General features: G+C 39.2%; 1 protein-coding gene across 1 annotated transcript in view; it reads left to right on the forward strand.

The window, feature by feature from the left end:
* Window positions 1-255: 255 nt before the first annotated feature.
* The window catches only part of LOC104570061 (contactin-associated protein-like 2), a gene marked incomplete at its 5' end in the record, with an annotated part of 102,264 nt that continues 80,713 nt past the window's right edge, over window positions 256-21,806 (forward strand). Inside the window, 2 exons of the mRNA XM_088522390.1 lie at window positions 256-426; window positions 20,369-20,587. Of these exons, the coding sequence (XP_088378516.1) occupies window positions 256-426; window positions 20,369-20,587 (390 nt within the window). The remainder of the gene's footprint in view (window positions 427-20,368; window positions 20,588-21,806) is intronic.

Here is a 21,806-nt window from a genome sequence, read left to right on the forward strand (position 1 = left end):
ATTTTTGTGTGTGACTTAATATCATAAATTAAGAACTTGAAAATATATAAACCTTAACTATCTAAAGTGTTCCAAAACTGACATGCCATCTCCAGTGAAACAAAGAATGGATAGCAGAATCAAAGGCATTTCTTTGTTTGTTTTTTCACTGTACGCCACACTGGAACATGCCTTGACATTAAAAGCTTCAAATTTTCTGATAGCTTCTAGGGAGCACGGAAATATATATATTTTCTGTCTATCCCATCTCCATAGGGAACTATTGGAATGCTGCTTCGTTCTTTACTTCCTCCTCCTACCTGCACTTCTCCACCTTTCAAGGGGAGACCAGCGCTGACATCTCCTTCTATTTCAAGACGTCGGCCTCGGACGGAGTGTTTCTTGAGAACCTGGGCAACACGGACTTCATCAAACTGGAGCTGAAATGTAAGTCTGTGTTTTCCAGTACTTCTCTTGCCACCTGGAGCAGGTTCTTGTCAGATAATAGATTTGAAAGAATGTGGATCATTGAGCAAAGTGCAAAAGCTTGGTAAATTCTGGGGGATAAAAAAGCCTCCCAGTAAAGTCATTTGAACTGTTTTCAAGCTCCTTTGTGTGGGAGAGCACTTGAAGTGTATTATGGTACAAGGGCACAGAAGGGAAGAAACAAGAAGAAACATTGGGTGCAAAGCAACACAAATATCAAAATATTTGTCAAAATTGTATGCCAAATTTATTTCTTTGATGTGTGTGTCTGCAGCTGTTTGCCTTTTGTGTCTTATTCCACAGTTGTTCCCTCAATGTGGGAGGGGGGTCAGGAAGGAAGGGAGGCCATCCTAATGGTTCTGAAAGGAGCCAGAGAGTTCAAAACATGTACATGATGCTTAAATTGCCTGAAATGTCATAGAAATGCAAATAAAGTTTTATCTGTTAATGAAATTGCTGATCCAAAAAAAAAAAGAAGTTATAATGCTATCAGGAGGCAAGATTGTTTTATTATTTAAACTATTTTGAGTAGCCCAAGGGCAAACGTTGGTAAAAAGGTGGCAAAATCCTCGGCAACAGCAGAATTCTGCTGAGCAAAGTCAAAGCAGTTGCACTAAGCAGGGGAAATATTTTACCTCTCCTCTGCTCTCCCTCCACCCAATTTGCCATGACATAAATGACGGTGGTGACGAGGCGGCTGTAATCTGTCCAGATGTCCTTACAGCACTCCAGCGACCCGTTACACCCCCCGACCGCACGCACACTGCGTGCTCCCGCCCCACGCGCCAGCGCCATTGACGGAAGCGGGGGCTCTGTTGGCTGCATGGAGCACAAGGACGTACCTCAATATATTTATGCACAAGAGCAGGCGTCCAATGTCACCAGCACTGAAAGAGAAGACATTCTTTGCATATCCCAAATAATCTATTTTTTGTTCAGGTAGATGCAGTGCAGTTTATATGCCCATTTAAAACAAAATGTCTTTTCAATGCTTTCTGGAATCTGAACACTTTATGTAGAGTGTTGGAATTTAAAAAACATTAACAAGCTCCTTTGAAACAAAGAAATTTGCCCTCCAGGTAAAATTAAGTACAAAGTTTAAGTGAGTAGCAGCTTCTTTTAATCCTTCCAAAAGATGATGTTGCTTAATCCCAGTTTCCTGTAATCCATAGGTGGGTCCAAATCCAAATACTTAATATTGTATTAGAGGTAGTATGTTTGGTAATATGTTTGCCCACTTATAAATGGGCAGGGTCCTCATTATTAAAGTGGCTATTATACTTTTTTTTAATGTCAACGTAAATTTAAGCAGTGCTTAACTCGATTGAAGGAGACATCTCCAGAGCTCCTTATTCTTCTCCTGAATGGAAAATGTTCTTAATCACTTCAGATATCAGCCCAGCCGTGTGTTTAACTTAAGAGGTGATAAAGGTCATAATAGGAGTGAATAAAGGTGACTCAAAGGTGACTATCTTTTGAACTTTAAATAATACTCATGCTCAGGTGAGTCACTAAATAGCTGCACTTTTTTTTTCCTCCCCTAATCTGCATTTATGTTTTGTTGGAACTCACTTGAATGAAAAGCCAAATTTCTGGATATCAGAAGTTACTTAAATTGCTTACTTTAGACTCTTCTGCTTACTAAAAACACCTGCTTCCCTTTGCAAAAGTGCCATAAAACTAATATGCGATTTTGTTTCTTAATGAAAACATAAATAAAGTCAGTATGGTAATTGCAGAATTACCCTGAAAACCTGAGAAAGGTTTCCTTTGGCAAATGCTTTCCTGCTAACCCATCAAATTCTATAGCAGGACCACTATGCCAATTTTGTATTAAAGGTATTTGCACAATGACAGTTATTATCCTTACTGCAAGATGTCTCAGACTTGTTTTCAGCAGTGGGTATGGTGGTGGTGTGTGTTCATTGCCACCTTGTATGTGTAGAATTCCTATTGAAGAGTGATTTCTTACAAAAGCTTTACTTGATTTGTTTAATTTTTACAATTACAAAGGGAAAATGATGAAATTTGTCCTAGAGACAGTTCAAATTCTTTTTTTTTTCTGTTTTCTTTGCCTGTGAAATACCTGTACGTGCCTGTAATGCATGGTTAGTGAAGCAGGAGTCTAGCACGACAGACCAGAAATTGAGAGATTTTTAAATATTCAGTATTTTAGTTGGCTTGCTGTACTTGGTGAATAAATCAGAGAACAAATCATTGTTCCTCTGTTCCTATGAAGATTCTTAAATTCAAAAATCTTTTCTTCCAAGGATTTTTCTTTGGAAAGCAGTTTGCTAATGCGTTGTTTATTTGAAGCACAGGAGTTGTTACTGGGAATGTGCATTAAAATACTTTATTGGTGTGCTGTCCTGGAGCTTCTTACAGTCCAGAAGCTCCACAGATTATTTTCTAAGCTGTAGATTTTTAAGAAAATGAGGAGGAATCTTGCCCTAGTGCCTGGGCTATGCCCAGCCATATGGATACATTCAACCAGTGCCTTCATGGTCCTTGAAGAAAGCCCCGGACTGCCATCTTTGAGGAGAGGGGAAAAACAAGAAGGAAGGGAAAAAAACATGCCTCTGATTTTAAAAAATAGCTATTGACAAGGACTGTCGTGAAGAATGCAGTGATAAAACATTGCAATGAATTTGACTGAAGTTTTTGGTTAGCCTATTTATCATGCTATTGCTCTTGCAGGCTCTTGCTTGCCATGGTTCATGAAACAGCTGGCAGAGATTAGAAATCTACAGAACCACATGATTTTTAGAGCTGGCTGGTCAGGTAGCAAAAACTAGGCTTAGAAAGGAGGTAATTCGGTAAAGTGTAACTTTTTCTGTAATGCAGTGCTTCCAGTAGTCATACATGCAGATCAAAATTTCTAGAACTTCTCGAATTTAAAAATGTTGAGGAGAAAATGAGAGATTTTTTTTTTTGGAACATTCTTACACATTTTTTAGGCAAGTTTAATTTAAAACCCAGTCCTCCTGTGAAAACACTTTTTTCATTTTTATTTTTTCATTTTTTTCACTTATGCTCAGCTACCAAGGTCCTTTTCTCCTCCTTTAACTTTGCTCCGCCATTTAGGTTGCAGAGATATGTAACCTGCAGTCTGCAAAGCCTGCTTGGGTAATGATCTCAGACGATTTCTTTTCGGTGTCTTTCGTAAAAGCAATCCCCTGGTGCAAAAAGGTTGAACTGAGTTGAGAAATTGCTTGGGCAGCAACCACCATCTCTGTCAGAGCCCCTCATTTGCTTTGCCACTATGTAGGCACAAAAGCACAAAAATTTACTGTGCATTCCTCATATAACTTTACAGTTACGTGCAACAAGGTTGTCCCTTGCTCTGTTGTGTGAGAGGGAGTCAGCTGCAGTGCTTGGTACCTCTGTGAACTGACGCTGCGTGCCATCAGCTAAATGGATCTGTCATTACGGATCTTACTGCTACAGATTCAGTTCAATCTCACTACTAACCAGATTCAATTGGTCATTGCCCTAATTCATTTTTTGCCTTTAGTTCTTCCTTGGTAGTAAGGAGCAGAGCTATCACTTGTAAAACAGATGAAGTAGCAATCTGCATATCACCCGGCAGCAGTACAGCTCCTGCACGTAGGAATTGCATGGAGCATCCCGTTAATGAGAGCAGCAGTATGACTTCAGGTTGGTCTGCTCCCTCCATGGGTGAGGGATATTGAAAGATCACTAATACCTAAAGTTTCTGCTTGAAGGGTGCACTTGGAGAAGTCATTTACTGCTTCTACTGTTGTGCGGTTTTTTGCTTGTTTGTTTTTTAGGATCCAGCACTAAACTATACTGCAGGCAGGATGCTATCTAAAGTCTGTCTGAATATCAACTTGATATCAATATATTTGACTAGTCAAGTTAGCAAGAGTGCACTTTCAAAAATTCATGAAACTTGGATTGAAGACAGTAAGAAGTCATGAGTATGAAAGTAAAACTGCCTGTGCCTAGGAGGTGTCTGTCAAGTATGCCAAACTTAAATTTTATGATTTAAAAAAATACAAAACTTTGGAAGAGACATACTCCTGAAAAAAAAAATGTAAATTTTTGAAGAAGTATCTGCTCTCGGTATTTTATAGTCAGTTTCCCAATACCATTGCTCTAGAAAGCTTATTGTGAATTAAACCTACTGGCACAGGCATGTTATTCTAACAAAGAAGGTTTTCTGCATGCTTCTGGAGTTCCTTTCATGCCAGAATTTCCAAGCAATTTACAAACGCTCATTAATTGTGCCTCACTGTTATTTTTCTGCATTAAGTAAACAGTAAGTCAAATTTACAAGGGAACAAAAAATTGGAGGCTTAGGGAGATAAAGGTCAGCTTGTGTTTGGTCCTGGCATGAACATTTAAGAGAGGCAGAAGCTTCTTATTAATTTCTAGTTGGAAAGCTAGGAACACTTACAACCTCAGCTGTCAGAGATGCATCACGCAGCTGATCACCCCTGCAATGTGAGCCACCCTAGGAATCTCCCCAAGGAGTGAGTGATGAAGTTAGCTGCTGCGAGCGGAATTGCATGGAGCATCCCTCTAATGAGAGCAGCAATATGACTCCAGATTGATCTGCTCCCTCCATGGGTGAGGGATGTTGAAAGATCACTAATACTTAAAGTTTGTGCTTGAAGGGGGCACTTGGAGCAGTCCTTTACTGCTTCTTGTGCTTGTCTGCTTCTAGGCTACTTAGGTGAAACATAACTCCTCCAAAATCAGACAACACTCAGTGACTGACCTGGGACAGTGATCCCCATTGCTGTTTCCTTCTGCCTAGGCAGCATTCGTTATCCTACACTCAATGCTTTAGCACATGACTGATTAATATCTTTTCTTACTAATGTTTATTAACTTCATCACTTCTTTCTCCAGAGGCATCCTAAATTGGAACTCTACCCTATCAATGAGTTTTCCTTGTGATGTTCTTTAATTTCCCATATGTTAATGCAAATGCAGCTTGCATTTTCTGCTGCTTTATCTCTGTAGCAGGATAGGAAAACTGGGGTGACCTTCATTGTATTTCTTAATTGAGTTGCTATTTTGCCTTCCTAGCAGAAGGCCACTATGTTGAAAACCAACCCCCTAGGAGAACATGTTGCATTAGCCACACACCAGATGGTGCATAGGACACTGAGGAAATTCTTGGTCCCCGGAGCCAATAGGAAACCATCAAATTAGATGTAAAAATTTCTTTGGGGAATTTTCTTAAGCCAAATGTTCTAACAGCATCACTTACCAACTCTTGTCCTATTCGAGGACAACGAGAGAAACAAAACAAGTAAATATCTGAAGAACTGTGGGCACCATGCTTTTAAAGATAGGATGAGGTAGGTGATACAGAAAAGTAGTTTTCAAGGAGGTGTAGCTTATGGCCCATCTTAGAAGCCCAGTTTCACCTGCTTCCTTGTTCCTAATTAGCAGCATTCAGTTCATGTGGGGAGCAAGACAAAGGCAAGAATTAAAAGTCCCAAATGAGCAATTGGCTGAAACAGACCAATAGAAAATCCTAGACACGTGACAGTGGAGAACTCTAGACCATAAAAATTTGGTCAGTAGGCGCCTCTTTAGTGAGGTTGGAGAGGTACATATTGTTGGGTACAAGCTGATCTGCTTCAGTTTCAGTATAGCATTCCTGGACCTGTGCTGCACCATACAGCATCTCCTCAGCACTGCCTCTTGCCTTTCATAGGTGCTGCTGGCTTGATTTTTCTCCTTGCCTTAAAAGTCTCTTCAATAATCAGTTTATGCCACAATGTCTTACAAATCAGTTGCAATTCGCAAAAGGAAGTACAAAGGGGGAGCTGACTGGCAATAAAAAGCACATCTCTGCCTAACAGCATTTTATACTGCACTGAGTATATTCAACACATGGCATACAATTTCTAGCCCCATCGCCCACTAACTCATCACAGCTATTCTCCCTCATTTCCAGTCTTATTTGTCTTAGCTGCTGAAACTTCATACACTTTGTTACCTTCTTCAAGTATGCTGATCTTTTCCCCTACAATAAGTTAATATTTGCTATACTGTGCAGAATTATGATATATCTTAGGCAGGTAACAAAAGGCACTTTTGGGTCCTTGAATTTAGTTCCTTACTACCACAGAAAGCCACAATGCTTAATCCATGTGGAGATCCCTAGCTAAAAATAGCTTGGGTTTTTTTGGTTTGGTTTGGTTTGGGTTTTTTTGGCCTGAGGAACCAATATTTCACTCCCTCTGTTTTTTAGGAAACTCATAATTTCTGAATATTTGCATTATATGGTTATAGCCATTCATTCTTGTTTCAGTATTGTTCTTTAGCTGGGCTAATTGCTTTCCCTACCTAGCATTTATTTTACTGCCCCTCTCGTGTATATATGGAGCAGTCATACTTTCTCTCAATTTTTAATTGCTATGTTAAGCAAGACAAGCTCGCATCATCTTGTCTCATAAGATAGTATCTCTTGTTACGGTAATAGACTTCTCTCATTTCACTTCAAATTCATCATCCTCAACAAAGCTATCCACATTAATTCTGATAATGGCTTACCAGTACCTTGGCGTTAATACATACCCTGCCCAGTGTGCCCTAGGAATTTCTGGCTAATCACGAGTTAGTAACTGTGTTATGCAGTATTTTCACAGCTTTCAATTTCATGTTATTAGCAGTTTGCTTCTCCTTAATTTCACGTCTTATGCAAAGGCGTGCTTTATAACAATTAATAAGATCTGTCCCAAAACAAATTAGAAGTTAGAAGATTTCCTCAAGACTCCTATTTCATCCGTTTTCTTGACTATCTATACAGTTCTATTCTCTGCCCCGCTTTTAGGAGAAAATCAGACATGCTAGGTCTGTAACAATTCTTTTGCTCCAAAAATCTGAGGTTTTTAACTCAAAGAAGGACATCCATTACACTGATCTTGTTAAATCCTTCATACACTTTCATATTCACAGAATCACAGAATGCTTAAGGTTGGAAGGGACCTCTAGAGATCATCTAGTCCAACCCCCCCTGCACACGCAGGGACACCTAGAGCACGTGGCACAGGGTGGCATCCAGGAGGGGTTTGAAGATCTCCAGAGAAGGAGACTCCACAGCCTCTCTGGGCAGCCTGTTCCAGGGCTCTGTCACCCTCACAGTAAAGAAGTTCTTCCTCATATGAAGGTGGAATTTCTGTTTCAACAGAAACAGTTCTGTTTCAACTTAAACCTGTTACCCCTTGTCCTGTCATCGGTCACCACAGAGAAGAGCCTGGCCCCATCTTCCCTACAATCACCCCTCAGGTGACTTGCACATGTTGATATATTCTCCTCTCAGCCTTCTTTTCTTGGCTACCCATTCAAAAGTGATGTTGGCTTTACTTTGTGGCTTTGTGTGTGCTTCTGCCTTGCTCAATTGCAAGACAAAATATGGACAGTAACTTACTACATTACATTAAATCCATTATTTTAGATTATGTTTGTAGTTTCCTGTAATTGGAAGAGAGGTTTTACATAAACTTGGAGTTTATGCAAACTCAAGTTTACATAAACTTAACAACTTAAAAGGTGAAAGCATGTTTCTCCTGCAAGTGACTTCTTGCATCACTTTATATAGTAATGATCAGGATACCACTTCAAGGACACTTGGTTAACTTCTCCAGCCCAACCTAGTCACTGAATTTTCTTCTTTAACAGAAGTAACAGTAACATATTCCAAAACAAATTGTAAGGCCAAGCTTTTCTTCCCTTCTTTTGGTTTACTTCATGACAGGATGTGTCTCCTACAAACCAAGGTTGCAGAGGTTAGATCCACCAGAAGACTTAAGTATAGTACAAAATGATACTCAAAACATCTGCTTAGCTGCCACCCAGCAGGAAACATTTCAAGCCTCTACCAGCCTAAATTTTCCAAGAGAATTTCCTAAAGATGCAGCTTCTGGCATGCCTAGATGTGCCTGTGTCTGTGTAACATGCAGAAGCACCTGAAGGGCTCTGGTTAATGCAGAGGAGACGCTGCGCTGCCTCTCTCACCTGGCTAGGCCTGGTGGATGCTCTCTCCTCTCCCTCAGGAGTTGCAGGCTCTTGCTCTCACTGCATCTGTGCATGCTGTGGCTGCCGGATTAGTAAGAAACAACATTTTGGAATATCCTAAGCTTTTCTTTGCCCTTTGCCAAAGTGATGGTATTCTCACTGTAGGAAAGAATAAGCCTAGCAAGACCCCGCTCCCTGAGAAGAGACAGTGCACTAGTTGTGTTTCTTCTGCCAAATTTTAATATTTAAGAACACTCATCTCAGCAAATAAGTGATTTTTTAACAACCTGCTTTGGAAACAGCGTAAATCTCAAGTGCTAGTTCATTAAGTATAGAGCCCATGCAGACTGCAATCCTAACCCCATACACTGAAGCAGTACAGGTGAGGAAATTTGAAATGGCCCAGTGAAGCTGCATTGCTACCTCAGCTTATACAGCCTGAATGCAATGGGATGTCTGTTTCTAATTGCTTTAGATACTTCTGAGAGTCTGTCCTGAGTGATTAGCCAGAGTCTTAGTACTTTGTAAACATTTCTAAGTTAGCTTTTGTATATGAAGTGTTGGTAATCACTTAGCTTATTAAAAGCCTTAATTATTTTTCATTGCTTTCACCAATGCAATTCTGTTTTGAAGTAGGAAAGATTTTATGCTGCTAAAAAAAGATTTAATGAAAGCTGTAGTGTTTTTAATAATAAAATTGTAGCGTTGATGCCACAAATATTTATGCACATGATTAATTCAAATTATTTCAATAGGTTTATTCATGTGAATTAATTATTTTCTGATTAAGTATTTGCAAGAACATTATGGTGTGGTTAAAGCTAAAAATATTAATATAAAGTTTCTGCCATAAATTTTCCTATCACTTTTACAGGATTTCATCATGGTTTAAATACTACCTTTAAAAAAGGTGATTTAAATCATGCTGAAAATCAATTAATTTTTAAATCATCCTTGATTTACCCTCTCTCTACCTTGCCTTGCTACAGGTTGTTTCAAGGACAAGGTAACTAATGTTCCTTCTCCAGAGTTCTCAGTCAGGAACCTTTCACACATTTTTTTTTTATATATATTTAAAAAAGAAAGAAATGTCATGTAAAAATTTAAAAGATTGATAAAACCATGACACAATATTTCTGAAGAGTGGCATGAGAGCAGTTACTACCATAAGACTGCCATTGCACTAGCTTCTATAATTTAGTCTTTTTTACATCACTTAGATCTGAACATCTTTCTAAAATAGAGCCTGGCTCACTGTAGTGTGTTTTGGACTTTTCTCAGTGCACTGCAGATGATAGCTTTATATTTAAATGGATACTTAACAAAAATATTTTATACAATCATAAATCTTTTCACTCATCCTTTTATGTTTTCAGTTGCTATAGCAGCATGTAGGAATGGGTCTCCTGTTGGCTTTATCTTTTATGAGAATCATACGTACAATGCAGAAAACTAGTTAGGGGAAATTCTCTGATCTAAGGAGGTCCCTCACTGACATATAAGACTTTACCTTTTGTCCTCTGTCAGCATTACAAGTGTTTTCTACCTCTAATTGCTATGAAGTCAAAGTGCATTTTTTTTACCTCCAATATGTCAGTTCTTTCTCCTGTTCTTGTATACTGCTCTGTGGTACTTTTTGTATTTTTGTGGATATTTTTCTGCCCTGCTGCAGAGTAAAAAAAGGTAAACGATATCAAATACGTCAACATTCATTTTCTTTAGGGCATTTTGTCCTATCTGTTTGCAATAGTAAACCAAAAGTATGGTTTTCACAGAAAACTCTCTTTAAAGGTTTCCAAAAAAAGGAAAGCCAGAGTTAGCGTAATCTATCCACCCTGTAATGCACTTTTCATATACAGACTCATTAAACTGAAAGTAAGAGATTTAGGTTTTTAGATGTACGTGCTGTGTCAGGACCATGCTAAGTGCAGCACAATAGGGTCCTTACCTTGACAGTGACTTCTGGACAGTCGTAGAGAAATAAACAATGACAAATTGCTTATAAAACAGTCACTACAGAAGACTTACATGACAAGGAAGAAGGAGAGAGAAACATTCATGTCAGCATACACATCTTCCCAAATTTTGAAAGTATTTTGGTGACTGCTTCCCAGGCATCTAGATACCTTTAGAAATCTTACCTGCAATTTACAGCAGATGCTACATTAAATTCACAAGCCCCAGAATAGGAAAAAAAATGGTAGAAAAGGGGAAGAAAAGCACATGGGCGATGTACTGTCTCTCAAAATCACAGCATATGCATAGTAAAATGCATTCTTTACAATACTGGCTGATTGTTATGACATTCAAATGCTAAACATTCAAGGAATTATTGCATATCCTCTGCATTTACTTGTAAGTATCCAGTTCTATTGTGGGTATATTTTTTTTTTAGCTCTGTGCCAACTTTGCATCATATTTTTTTTTTAAAAAGGGATCTCTTTCTCCTCTCAAAGTTTGCCTTTCATCCACCAAAGAGTAGCTACCAAATTACAGCAAACCATTAGTAGAATGCATGAGAGAGTTCACAGAAGGGCTGAGGTGGGTAGGGACCTTTCGAGATGACCTACCCCAACGTCCCCCTCAAGCAGTGTCACCTAGAGCACATGGCCAAGGATTGTGTTTTGAACATTACCAAGGAAGAAGACTGCACAACTGCTCTAGACAACCTGTTCCAATGCTCTATCACCCTCATGGAAGTTTTTCAAACCAGAGTCCTTGTACCATTCAGACCAGAGCCCTTTGTCCCATTGAGTAGCAGGCCCTCATTTTCCCTAGTCTTCCTTTTGTTGCTGATGAATTCAAAGAAGCCCTTCTTGGCTGTTCTTGGTATAACTTGTCAGATTTCCGAATCTTGGCAGAATTCCAAATTCCTAGCCACATCCCTACATACTTGGGCAACATTTTTATATTCCTCTCAAGTGGCCTGTCCCTCCTTTCATCTTTTATGCACTTCCTTCTGTTTGAGTTTTTCCAGGAGCACTTTGTTCATCCTTGAAGGTCTCCTGACCCTTTTGCTCCAGATGTTGCTTGTTGGGATGCACTGCAGGTCTTGGAGAGTCCCCAGAAAACCCCCTCAGCTTCCAGTAGGGTCCTCAGGAGTTCTGAGCAGAGATCAGAGACTGCTGCTGAAACTGCCGTGCCTGCTCACTGCCTTGCAGCATCTCAGTTATGGTGGTATCTTCTGTTGCATGGGACCTGCTCAGTTCCACGGTAGAGTCTTTCAGTTAAGAGGATATAATGAAGTGTATGAGAAGCCACTACAGATTAGAAAGCATGCTCCTCCTCTCCCTTTCCACTCAGTACACTGACTGCCATTCCCTTTGTGTGAATCGTCTCATACTAAAAGACTAAAAGATATTGCTCCTATATTTTTAAGGCTTAGTACCTTTCAAGAAATGAAACAACAGGAGCTTCAACTGAATCACATTTCTTTCTTCCAAGCAGCTAAGTACTTGCTGGAAGAGGGCTGAATGGGAGGTAACATTGTCTGCTTGCAGTTGTATTGGCTTAGAAATAAAGCAAGTAGGTGTTTTTTCAAACTCTGTGTTGACCATCTAATGTTTGGCCTTAAATAAGTCATTTCACTTGCCTTTGCTTTGCTTCTGTGTTATATAGGGATGATAACAGTGGATTTTTTACGTCACTGGCTAAAAATTGCTACATAAACTAAAATGCAATTATGAAAGGATGAGTTATTTCTAAATGCTTACCTACAAAACAGCTAGAATGCACTTAGCATAAATGAAGTAATTAGTAAATAACTGACAATAAATAATTATCTTCTGAGGGCATGCTTAGCCTTTACAAAGTAAGATTGTGGAAAAATTTGGTACTTTCATTTAAATGTATTTAAATATTTTGTATCTCCTGAAGCAATGATAAATCCCAACTTGAATATGAAGCTAATCCACTGTGTAGGAAGGCTAGGAAGGCTGACATTTTTGTTCAGCTTTTTCATAGAATCATAGAATCATAGAATCATAGAATGCTTAGGGTTGGAAGGGACCTCTAGAGATCATCTAGTCCAACCCCCCTGCATACGCAGGGACACCTAAAGCACGTGGCACAGGACTGCATCCAAGCGGGTTTTGAAGATCTCCAGAGAAGGAGACTCCACAACCTCTCTGGGCAGCCTGTTCCAGTGCTCTGTCACCCTCACTGTTAAGAAATTTTTCCTTAAGTTCCTATGGAATTTTTGATGTTTCAGTTTCCGGCCATTTCCTCTAGTCCTATCAGTGGCCACCACTGAAAAGAGACCATGACCGTCCTCTGCACTCCCTCCCTTGAGGTATTTATATACACTGATGAGATCCCCTCTCAGCCTTCTCTTCTCCAGGCTGAACAGGCCCAGCTCCCTCAGCCTCTCCTCGTAGGGCAGATGTTCCAGGCCCCTGATCATCCTTGTAGCCCTGCGCTGGACTCTCTCCAGCAGCATCCCTCTTGTACTGTGGAGCCCAGAACTGGACACAGTACTCCAGATGCGGCCTCACCAGGGCTGAGTAGAGGGGCAGGATCACCTCCCTCGACCTGCTGGAGACGCTCTTCTTAATGCAGCCCAGGATCCCATTGGCCTTTTTGGCCACGAGGGCACACTGCTGCCTCATGGTCAACTTATCATCCACCATGACACCCAGGTCTTTCTCCGCAGAGCTGCTCTCCACAAGCTCGGTCCCCAGCCTGTACTGGTGTCTGGGGTTATTCCTCCCCAGGTGCAGGACCTTGCACTTGGCCTTGTTGAATTGCATGAGGTTTTTCACCGCCCAGTTGTCCAGTCTGTCCAGGTCCCTCTGGATGGCAGCACAGCCCTGTGGGGTATCGGCTACTCCTCCCAGTTTGGTATCATCAGCAAACTTGCTGAGGGAGCACTCTGTGCCTTCATCCAGGTCATTGATGAATACATTGAACAGGACTGGACCAAGGACTGACCCCTGGGGGACCCCACTAGCCACAGGCCTCCAACTAGACTCTGCACCGCTGATCACCACTCTCTGGGCCCTGCCATCCAGCCAGTTCCTAATCCATCTCACTGTGCACTCATCTATCCCACACTTCCGGAGCTTGCCCAGGAGGATGTTGTGAGGGACGGTGTCAAAAGCCTTGGTGAAGTCGAGATAGACGACATCCACCGCTCTCCCCTCGTCTATCCAGCCGGTCATTTCATCATAGAAGGCTATCAGGTTAGTCAGGCAAGATTTTCCCTTGGTGAATCCATGCTGACTACTCTTGAGCACCTTCTTGTCCTCCATGTGCCTGGAGACAACAGCCAGTATGAGCCGTTCCATCACTTTTCCGGGGACGGAGGTGAGGCTGACTGGCCTGTAGTTGCCTTTTTAATTGATTGTTGAGTGTATTTTAAAATTAAATGGAAATAATTAATTCTTAGTCATTATCCAAATCAAATCTCTCCTTATTTGGTCAGAAATGGTCACTTGCAATGATGGAGATGTTGTATTCAATTCTTTCTCTCCTTCATACTGAGCTTCAGCTTGCTGACCTAATGGCTTCCAACCAGAAACAAGCTGTAACAGAGAAAAAAAAAGTGCTGCATCTAATGGATATGCCATTTTCTAAATGTAACTTCTTACCCTTCTGAGGGCAGGCTACAGTCATGAATAGCTGCTGAAACAGCGCAGCTGGAAATGGGCACTTGAGGAAATGACTGTACATAGTATCCCATTCTATTATTCCCTTAAATGCTAAAAAACAGAGGGGAAAAAAACTGCTCCTAACTGAACTCTGTATAAAATGGCAATCAGGAATCACTGAAATATGCCTGCAAATACTTTGGAATATATATGGGCAGGGATGGATATTGGTATAGGCAGCATGTGTGCAACAAAATAAAGTTTGATGCCTGTTTATTTATTTCTAAATAACATACTGTAATTTCTCTGCCTTTCCTAATGGGACCCAAGATGAGTAGTCATGCAGTGGAGAAAAATGTAAAATGCAGGACTCTGTGATTTACTTTCTGAAACTGAATCAAGCAGGACACAGCAATAATGCACACTGTAGATGGCAGAAATGTGGATCACTAGCAAAGTCTGTATTTGATAAGAACAGTGAGAAATTGCTAGACACCTGAAAGCAGTGGAAACCCCTCCAGGTGCCACAGTGCAGAATCACCCCTTTACTATAAATGATGTAGCATTGGTAATTGCTGGATTGTTTTAGTTTCTTTCTTTTACCTCCAAGCATTATTTTGCTTTACCTAGCATGAGCTTCAGCAATCTCACAGTTATGTCTAATTCCACACAGAGGAATTAGACAACACAGAGGCAAGTGTTCAACTTTATAGCTAATCAAGGGAAACAGAGATAACAAATTGCTTATAATCAGCAAACCGCTAGTGCTACAGTCCATCAGCCTTTTTTTCCACTGAAGTTGTTGAAAAAAAAATATTATAGTGGGCTTAAACTATCACCCTATAGAGAAAATACGATGCTTTCCTTTGACTTTCATGTCAGGAAACAAATATGCCTCAATACCAAACCTTTCCAACCTTCAGCTTCTTTTTTCCCTTCTCATGCCTTTTCTGTAAAATCTTTTCTGCCATCTGCTCTCCCATGAACTTCCTAGTACTCTACTGTAATGTATTAGAGCACTTCTGAGGGATATGGTATATACTGAATATTGAAGATTAAAAGCATAGGAGAGGTTACTAAATTTCAAAGGCTCAGCATGGAAACAGCACAGCAGGCAAAGATTGCTGAAGTAGACGAAGTCATCCAATATAAGCAATGAAGATGGAACAAACAAGTGGTCAGCTATTCATTAGGTAACCAGATATATGAAAATACAAAGTAGAAAATGAAGCAAAACACACTGACAATATCATCAGAAGTTTCAGATATTCTAAAGACTTCTGAATCCACAAAGAATTTTTTTAGGAGAGTTTAATAAATCCTATTTATCAGAAATGTGGGTTTTTTTTAATCTTGGCAAAAAATGCCTTTGCATTTATATCAGTACCTTCTCTAAATATTATGATATAATTTATTCCAAACCCTTAATGGTTAAAACCATCCATTTATACATGTTTTCATATGTTTACCTTTCATCAGGAAGCTAATTTATTTTCTTCTTCAATAAATGTTCCTAGCATTCTTACTACTGCAGACAAAATGGCTTTTAAAAATCTTTTCTTCGGGCAACAGTAATTTCAGTGAGAAGAAATCAGTAATATTGTTACAGAATGTCTGGAATCACTGGTATTTAAAAATAAATCACTGATATTTAAAAACTAAGTTTACAGCAAAATCACTAAAAATGTCAGTTATGAAGTACTGTACTTCCTTTTTCACAAAGAAGCAATGCTTTATCAATAAATTTAGTCTTATGGTTTGCTTATTCTTAGGTTGATTCTAATCTTAGTTTGTTTTACTGTCCCTGACCCATTACTATTTTATTACACGTGGTGACTGATTTATACCGTGAAAAGCGAGTAGTGTTAAATGATGTTAAATCAAAATGATAGCTTTAGCCATCCTATTTTTCTTTCTTGTTACTTTTATAAATGACTGCAGAAGACCCAAGGGAGTGTAAAGCTGCGCCTCCCTTTTTGTTTGTCTTTTTAACCTACAGACAAATGTAGACTGTGTCCAGTCTGCACAATTAAACCCCACGTTAGACACCTGAGCTAATTCTGGAAAAGATAGTACGTCTGCATAGCTCAGCTCCAAGCTATGCTGGGTTTGATGCTGGGCGCTGTATAGTCTCATTAAACTAATTACTCTTGGCACAGCATCATGCTGATGCAGCCATGCAGCTTGGAGAGCTGCAGTCTGTGGTGGGGATGTACACTAAGTCATCTGGTCAAACGAGCAAAGCTCATAGTTCATTAGTTCAAATGACCGTTTCATTTGGGAATTTGATAAAGGATGAAAACTTCCAGATGCTTCATGCAATTACTGAAAATGTGGTCATGAGTTTTGACAGCTACCTGATTATTAACAGTCAGTTAAGCTGCAGAGTAATTCCTGTGTTGCAGTCAAGGAACTCAAATCAACAATTTCCCTATAAAATATTGTTCTTTTTTCTATTGTTTTTTTTCACAATGAAGCTGACTTCTCGAAGCAGCTCTTGGGTTCCAAGTCAGCACTTCAGGAAAGCATCTGAATTTCCTTTTGCATATTTTGAGCAGCCAGGAGTGAGCTCTCAACACTTTGCATGTTGGCATGGTCATCTCATACTTGTGTGGATGAGGGCAGCAGGGCAGGTACTTCAGAGGTGATTTTGTAAGACTGCCCTAAAAGTCAGCTGTCAGAGTGCTTGTGGAAATGATGGGCAAGCTATACATCTACTTACACAACCTTAATAACCTAGAAAGCTTTTTGTTTGTTTTTTTTTTTTTCTTTTATCTAAAGTCTACTGAAGTCTGTGGAATGAATTCCAGTTCCTACAGATATGAGACCTGGGCTTCAAAATGGTGACAGATTCCATGTATACATACATAAACCACAGACTTTAGCAGCGAACAGTTGATCGGGTTTTCATTCATTTTCAATCACGTCACTGAATTCTATCACCTAGTTTAGTCACTGAGCTGTTAGTCAGAGGTTATATTTAAAAACATGCTGCCCAAAAAGTTTGGCAGATGTTACTCTTCCAGATACAGAATATTTTCAAGATGTTGATTTTATGGAACAAGCAAGCAAAATGGAAAGGAAAGGAAAAATCTGTCTGGCAGTAGTCTATGGTTTATATCTTTTTGTTGTACCCTTGGTTTACAGCCAAGTAGGTGAATTGAGAATCTAGCCATATACATTAACAAGGAATTTGTGTCATAAGAGGGGAGATTCAAAAGGATCCTAAAGAAGTTAGACGCTTTGGCCTTTGATATAAATCAACCAAAACATTGGTGAGTCCCATAGAAAGGTATATAAACACATTAGGAGAGTCAAATGGAAACTTTTAGATCTCAGATAGCAAAATTGTGGGACCTGAACAGAACTGAAAACAAATTACTGCTACCTAGTAAGAACAGTGAGAAGGGCGTTTTATTTGCAAAAGCTGCACTTTTCTACAGTTTTGCCTTCTGAGCAGATGGCTGCAAATGACCTAAGACTTTAGGAAATTGAATTGGTAAAAGGATCATGTTCCGAGTTAATTACATGCAATTGTTCAAGGTGCAGAAAGGGTAAAACTAGGTGTATCCGCAAGTCTCACTTTATTAAGTGAATGTGTGTTGCAGGAGCGCATAAAAATATTCACCTTGTTCAGTTTTATGGAATTTCTGTCACGAAAAAAGTTTGTACAGACTAGCCACACTAACAAACACATTTATTTTCTCTGTCCATTTCTTAACTAAGCAACAGATGTTTGTTCAGGTATTTGGCTTGAGTTTTATGGTACTTGGTTGAACAGGGAATAAAGTGGTCATTAGGTTAGCTCACATCATGAGCTACCAAGTGACTACCCAGTATAAATTCCTGCTACCTGTACTGCTGATTTGCTTTTGAAAAGTCCTACTCTGGCCCAGTTGGTCACTGTAAATAAATGCTAACTTGTGAGCATATAAGATAAATGTATTCTAATCTAATAACACCATGACCAAGAAGGCATTTGAGGCAAAGATGCCACATTCTACGAAGTACTTAGAAAAAAAGTTGCTATTTGTCTATATAATGAGTGATATTGAACTTCTGAATAAATTTAATGTTCTTGTTCTATTACGGTACCAGTACTAACTGCCCTGTCTGGGGAAGGCATGTAAGATGTAGACTCAAAAAATTCATCCAAGTAGAAATTGAGAATTAAGGTCAAAAGTGGTATGTGATATGTCACCTGTAGGACATACCAACATGCAGCCTTCACTCATCTGCTAAAGCTTTTTATATAGACATACTACTTCATGTTTTTTTGAGACCAGCAGCCCAGTAAACAAGTGTTTAATTAAAAAAAAAAAAAAAAAAAAAAAAGTTGTTTTATGTGAGTCATGTTTTTAGATTGCTTGGGGATATGTCAAGACAGCCTATAGTTTTTGTGCTTCCCTTGTATTTCTCCAACTTCCAGGAGGTCACTAGGTACGTACACTGAGAACAAGTCCTCCCCAAATTGTAGGATTAAATATAAAAATCTAATAGGAATTCATGCAGAAGATATTATCTGCCCAGAAGACCAAGAGCTTGCAAATCCAGAATTACTTTTGCAGAAATTTTCAAAATGCTGGATGGCAAATACCTTTACACTCAAGGCACCCACTGGGGATGTCAGCAGTGCTATCAGTTGCCTTAGCCTAAGAGGAAAACTCTGCTGAGGAGTTCTCATTCTTACAGCCTAATAGAGAGACAACTTTTGAGAAACAATTCAAGTCCAAAAGTGAAGAGATTCAAAGGCTTTCTTCAAAGCAAAAGCAATGGAGTAATACTCGCACACTCTTGAAAATAGACTTTGACGTAAGTTATAACTTAAATAAGAGAGAGGCCTTTACTCTAATTTCTAATTTGCCCAAGTTCATTGTCAGAACCCCTCAATTTATAAGACATGATAACATTGAAACAAAACCTCTTTATTCTTTAATGTCAGCCCTGGGTCCTACAGATTTTCCATCTAGTAAAGTGCAAAAAGCCAGACAGACTAAAGTCACAGTTTATGAAATGCAGTTCATTCAAGAAGTGAAACTATCTCCGTCAGCGGAGAACAGAGTAATTCAGTAATTAAACTGGCTTTTTATTTCCTTTTAGCAGTAACTACTTCTGCAGAATACAAAAGAATAAATGTCATTTGTATCATATATTCTGTTTGAAAGAAGATTCTCTGTGAAAAGAGATTCTTATCCTTGCAGATTTAATAAAAATGTTGACAGTTTATACAGTCTGACAAAAGCAAGTGTGAAATCTACTAGGCCATGCACAGAAAGTATATCCCACTACTTATCAGTATTGTTAGCAATAATGATTATGGAGTGTCCATTCCACCACAAACTACCAGCCTGATAGAGTAAGATTTGCAAGATTGGTTTATTAATTCAGTCAGTCAAATGAAAAGCCACACCTGTACAGAAAACACAGTTGGGAATGAGATTTTTACAGATGAATAAAAAGGGAGCTGTGGTTTCTCTTTCTTATATGTAAGAAAAACAAACTGAATGGAGCTGTCAGTTGTCTTTACTTCCGGCTGGTATGTCAGTGAATAGTGAATGCCACCACTGGCAACCCTTTATCATAAAATAATTGCAGTAGCCCAAATTACATAGCCTAGATTTCAATAGGAAATTATAAAAACTATGTATTTAGCCCAAAATCACATGTTATAAATCATGTGTTATTAATCATGCTCCATAGTTACCAATATTACCAATTATATAATTTGAAAAGTAGGACGTGTAGGGATATCTGTTAAGAGTATAGCAGACGTTTATAAAGTTTCTGAGCATTTCTGAATTACTGTAAGTCATCAATTGAGCACTCTAGCGCTGCCTAAGATTTTCATTCTTTTCAGTGATTGCTGCTGTTTCATATATGTGTTCATTGTAAAAAATTTTACTCCCTCCCAAAAAGTAGACTTTTTCTGCATCACTTTTTTTTATCAAAATACATGTGTCTTAAAAAAAAAAAAAAAGCTATGTAAATTTGAAAATGGAAAAATCAGAAATGAAATTCATTGTTTCACTCACTGTTGATGTTTTCTTCTAAATGGTAGTAAATGTGTTTTTCCAATAGAGATGAAGGGATCTGTGAAAAAAAAATCTTATTCAAAGATATTGTTTGCTTGGTTATATTTTGAAACTTAAATACTTAAAACTATAAATTCTGTTCCAGATGGAACTGAATGTGCATATAAATTTAGAAAGCTGAGCAATGTGTATTTTTAGCGCAAACTAATTCATTTCTATTTAGGAAGAATAAATGAGTATGGCAGCAATATAAGATGTATTTTGTTTTGCTCGGTGTTTCAGCTGCTACAGAGGTTTCCTTCTCATTTGATGTTGGAAATGGACCTGTGGAAATTGTTGTCCGGTCTCCCAGCCAGCTCAACGATGACCAGTGGCATCGGGTCAATGCTGAGAGGAACGTCAAGCAGGCCAGCTTGCAGGTAGACCAGTTGCCCGTGGAGGTGCGGAAAGCACCCACAGAAGGACATACGCGCCTGGAACTGTACAGCCAGCTCTACGTTGGTAAGATGCAGGGGTGGGAAACAGGTTTCACTCTCAGGTACTGAATTCTCATTGCCTTGTGTCGTGTCAGCAGCTGTGAGTGCAGCATGTGAAGTTTCCCTCCTGAAGCACTTGCTTGACAGCACACTCACAAAGAAGGAAAGCATCTCCATGATTATAGAAATAAGATCAACTCAAAGGAAAAAAAAATCGATGCTGCTAACTTGACATACAATCATAACACACAAATGGATCAATTTAGTCCAGCTGCTTTCGGAGCTGCTACTCTCCACTGCATTTTGGATATATTATTCCAGCAGCACTTGTGTTTCCCCCTCTGTTAGCGCTGGTGCTGTGAAGTGCAGACATGCTGCGTATCATTAGCTGGAACCATATTTGTATTAAATTATAAACAAAGAAGCACTTTTTTTACTTCTCTAGATATCTGTCCAGAGGTGAAGAGGTGAGCAGGGAACAGGAAAGAACGTTATCTCATTTTTTTCCTTGTTAGCCAGGGTTCAACAGATGAAATCATTTCTCTGGTAAATAGCAAACTGTCACTGCAAACTGTGTATTGTCACCAGATGTGCCGTCATTATTAACAAGCTCAGATTAACCTTTACTGCTGACCATGATCTCTGTGAAAGGCAGTTTCCAAACAGCTGAAATAAGATGTTTGTTTAGAAAACCTTTTCAGAAAGTCTTAACCTTTTAAAGGAAACAAAGGGTTTTGATGTAAACAGAAGGAGCTGCACAGTTCTTGGGGAATTGCTTATAATTGTTAATTGTTACAGGTAGCTTTGAATTAACCGGTACTCCAACAATGTTCAGAAATACTTAATGTTTGCCTTGCCAAAACCTGAATGTCTGAATCCGCACCAGATATTCTTCCTGAATCATATCCTTTTCATATAACTTGCTGATTGGGCACACATCTCAAAAAACAGGGACTGATTTAAATTCTTGCCCTGAGTCAGACAGAGAATTGATTTGAGTTAGAGTGCCCCAGATGAACATGCTGAGTATCAGACTGAAGGAGAGTTATTTTGGTGCCTCCTGTTCTACTCTTGGTAGGACAGTTATCTATTCCTTGGGCCAAAGAGAGTTCATGAGGGATGATAACTTCACGTCTGATGGACTAGGACACTCATCAGGAAGGGAAAGAAGAGGTTTTGATCGTCTAGGATTTAGTTCCTCTCCACTGTGTACATTAGTCTATGTAGAGTAGAAATGTTCCAGA

This window comes from Tinamus guttatus, unplaced genomic scaffold, assembly GCF_059628265.1.
Source record: "Tinamus guttatus ecotype Peru unplaced genomic scaffold, ASM5962826v1 Tinamus_guttatus_pri_ptg000151l, whole genome shotgun sequence".
Lineage (NCBI taxonomy): Eukaryota > Metazoa > Chordata > Aves > Tinamiformes > Tinamidae > Tinamus > Tinamus guttatus.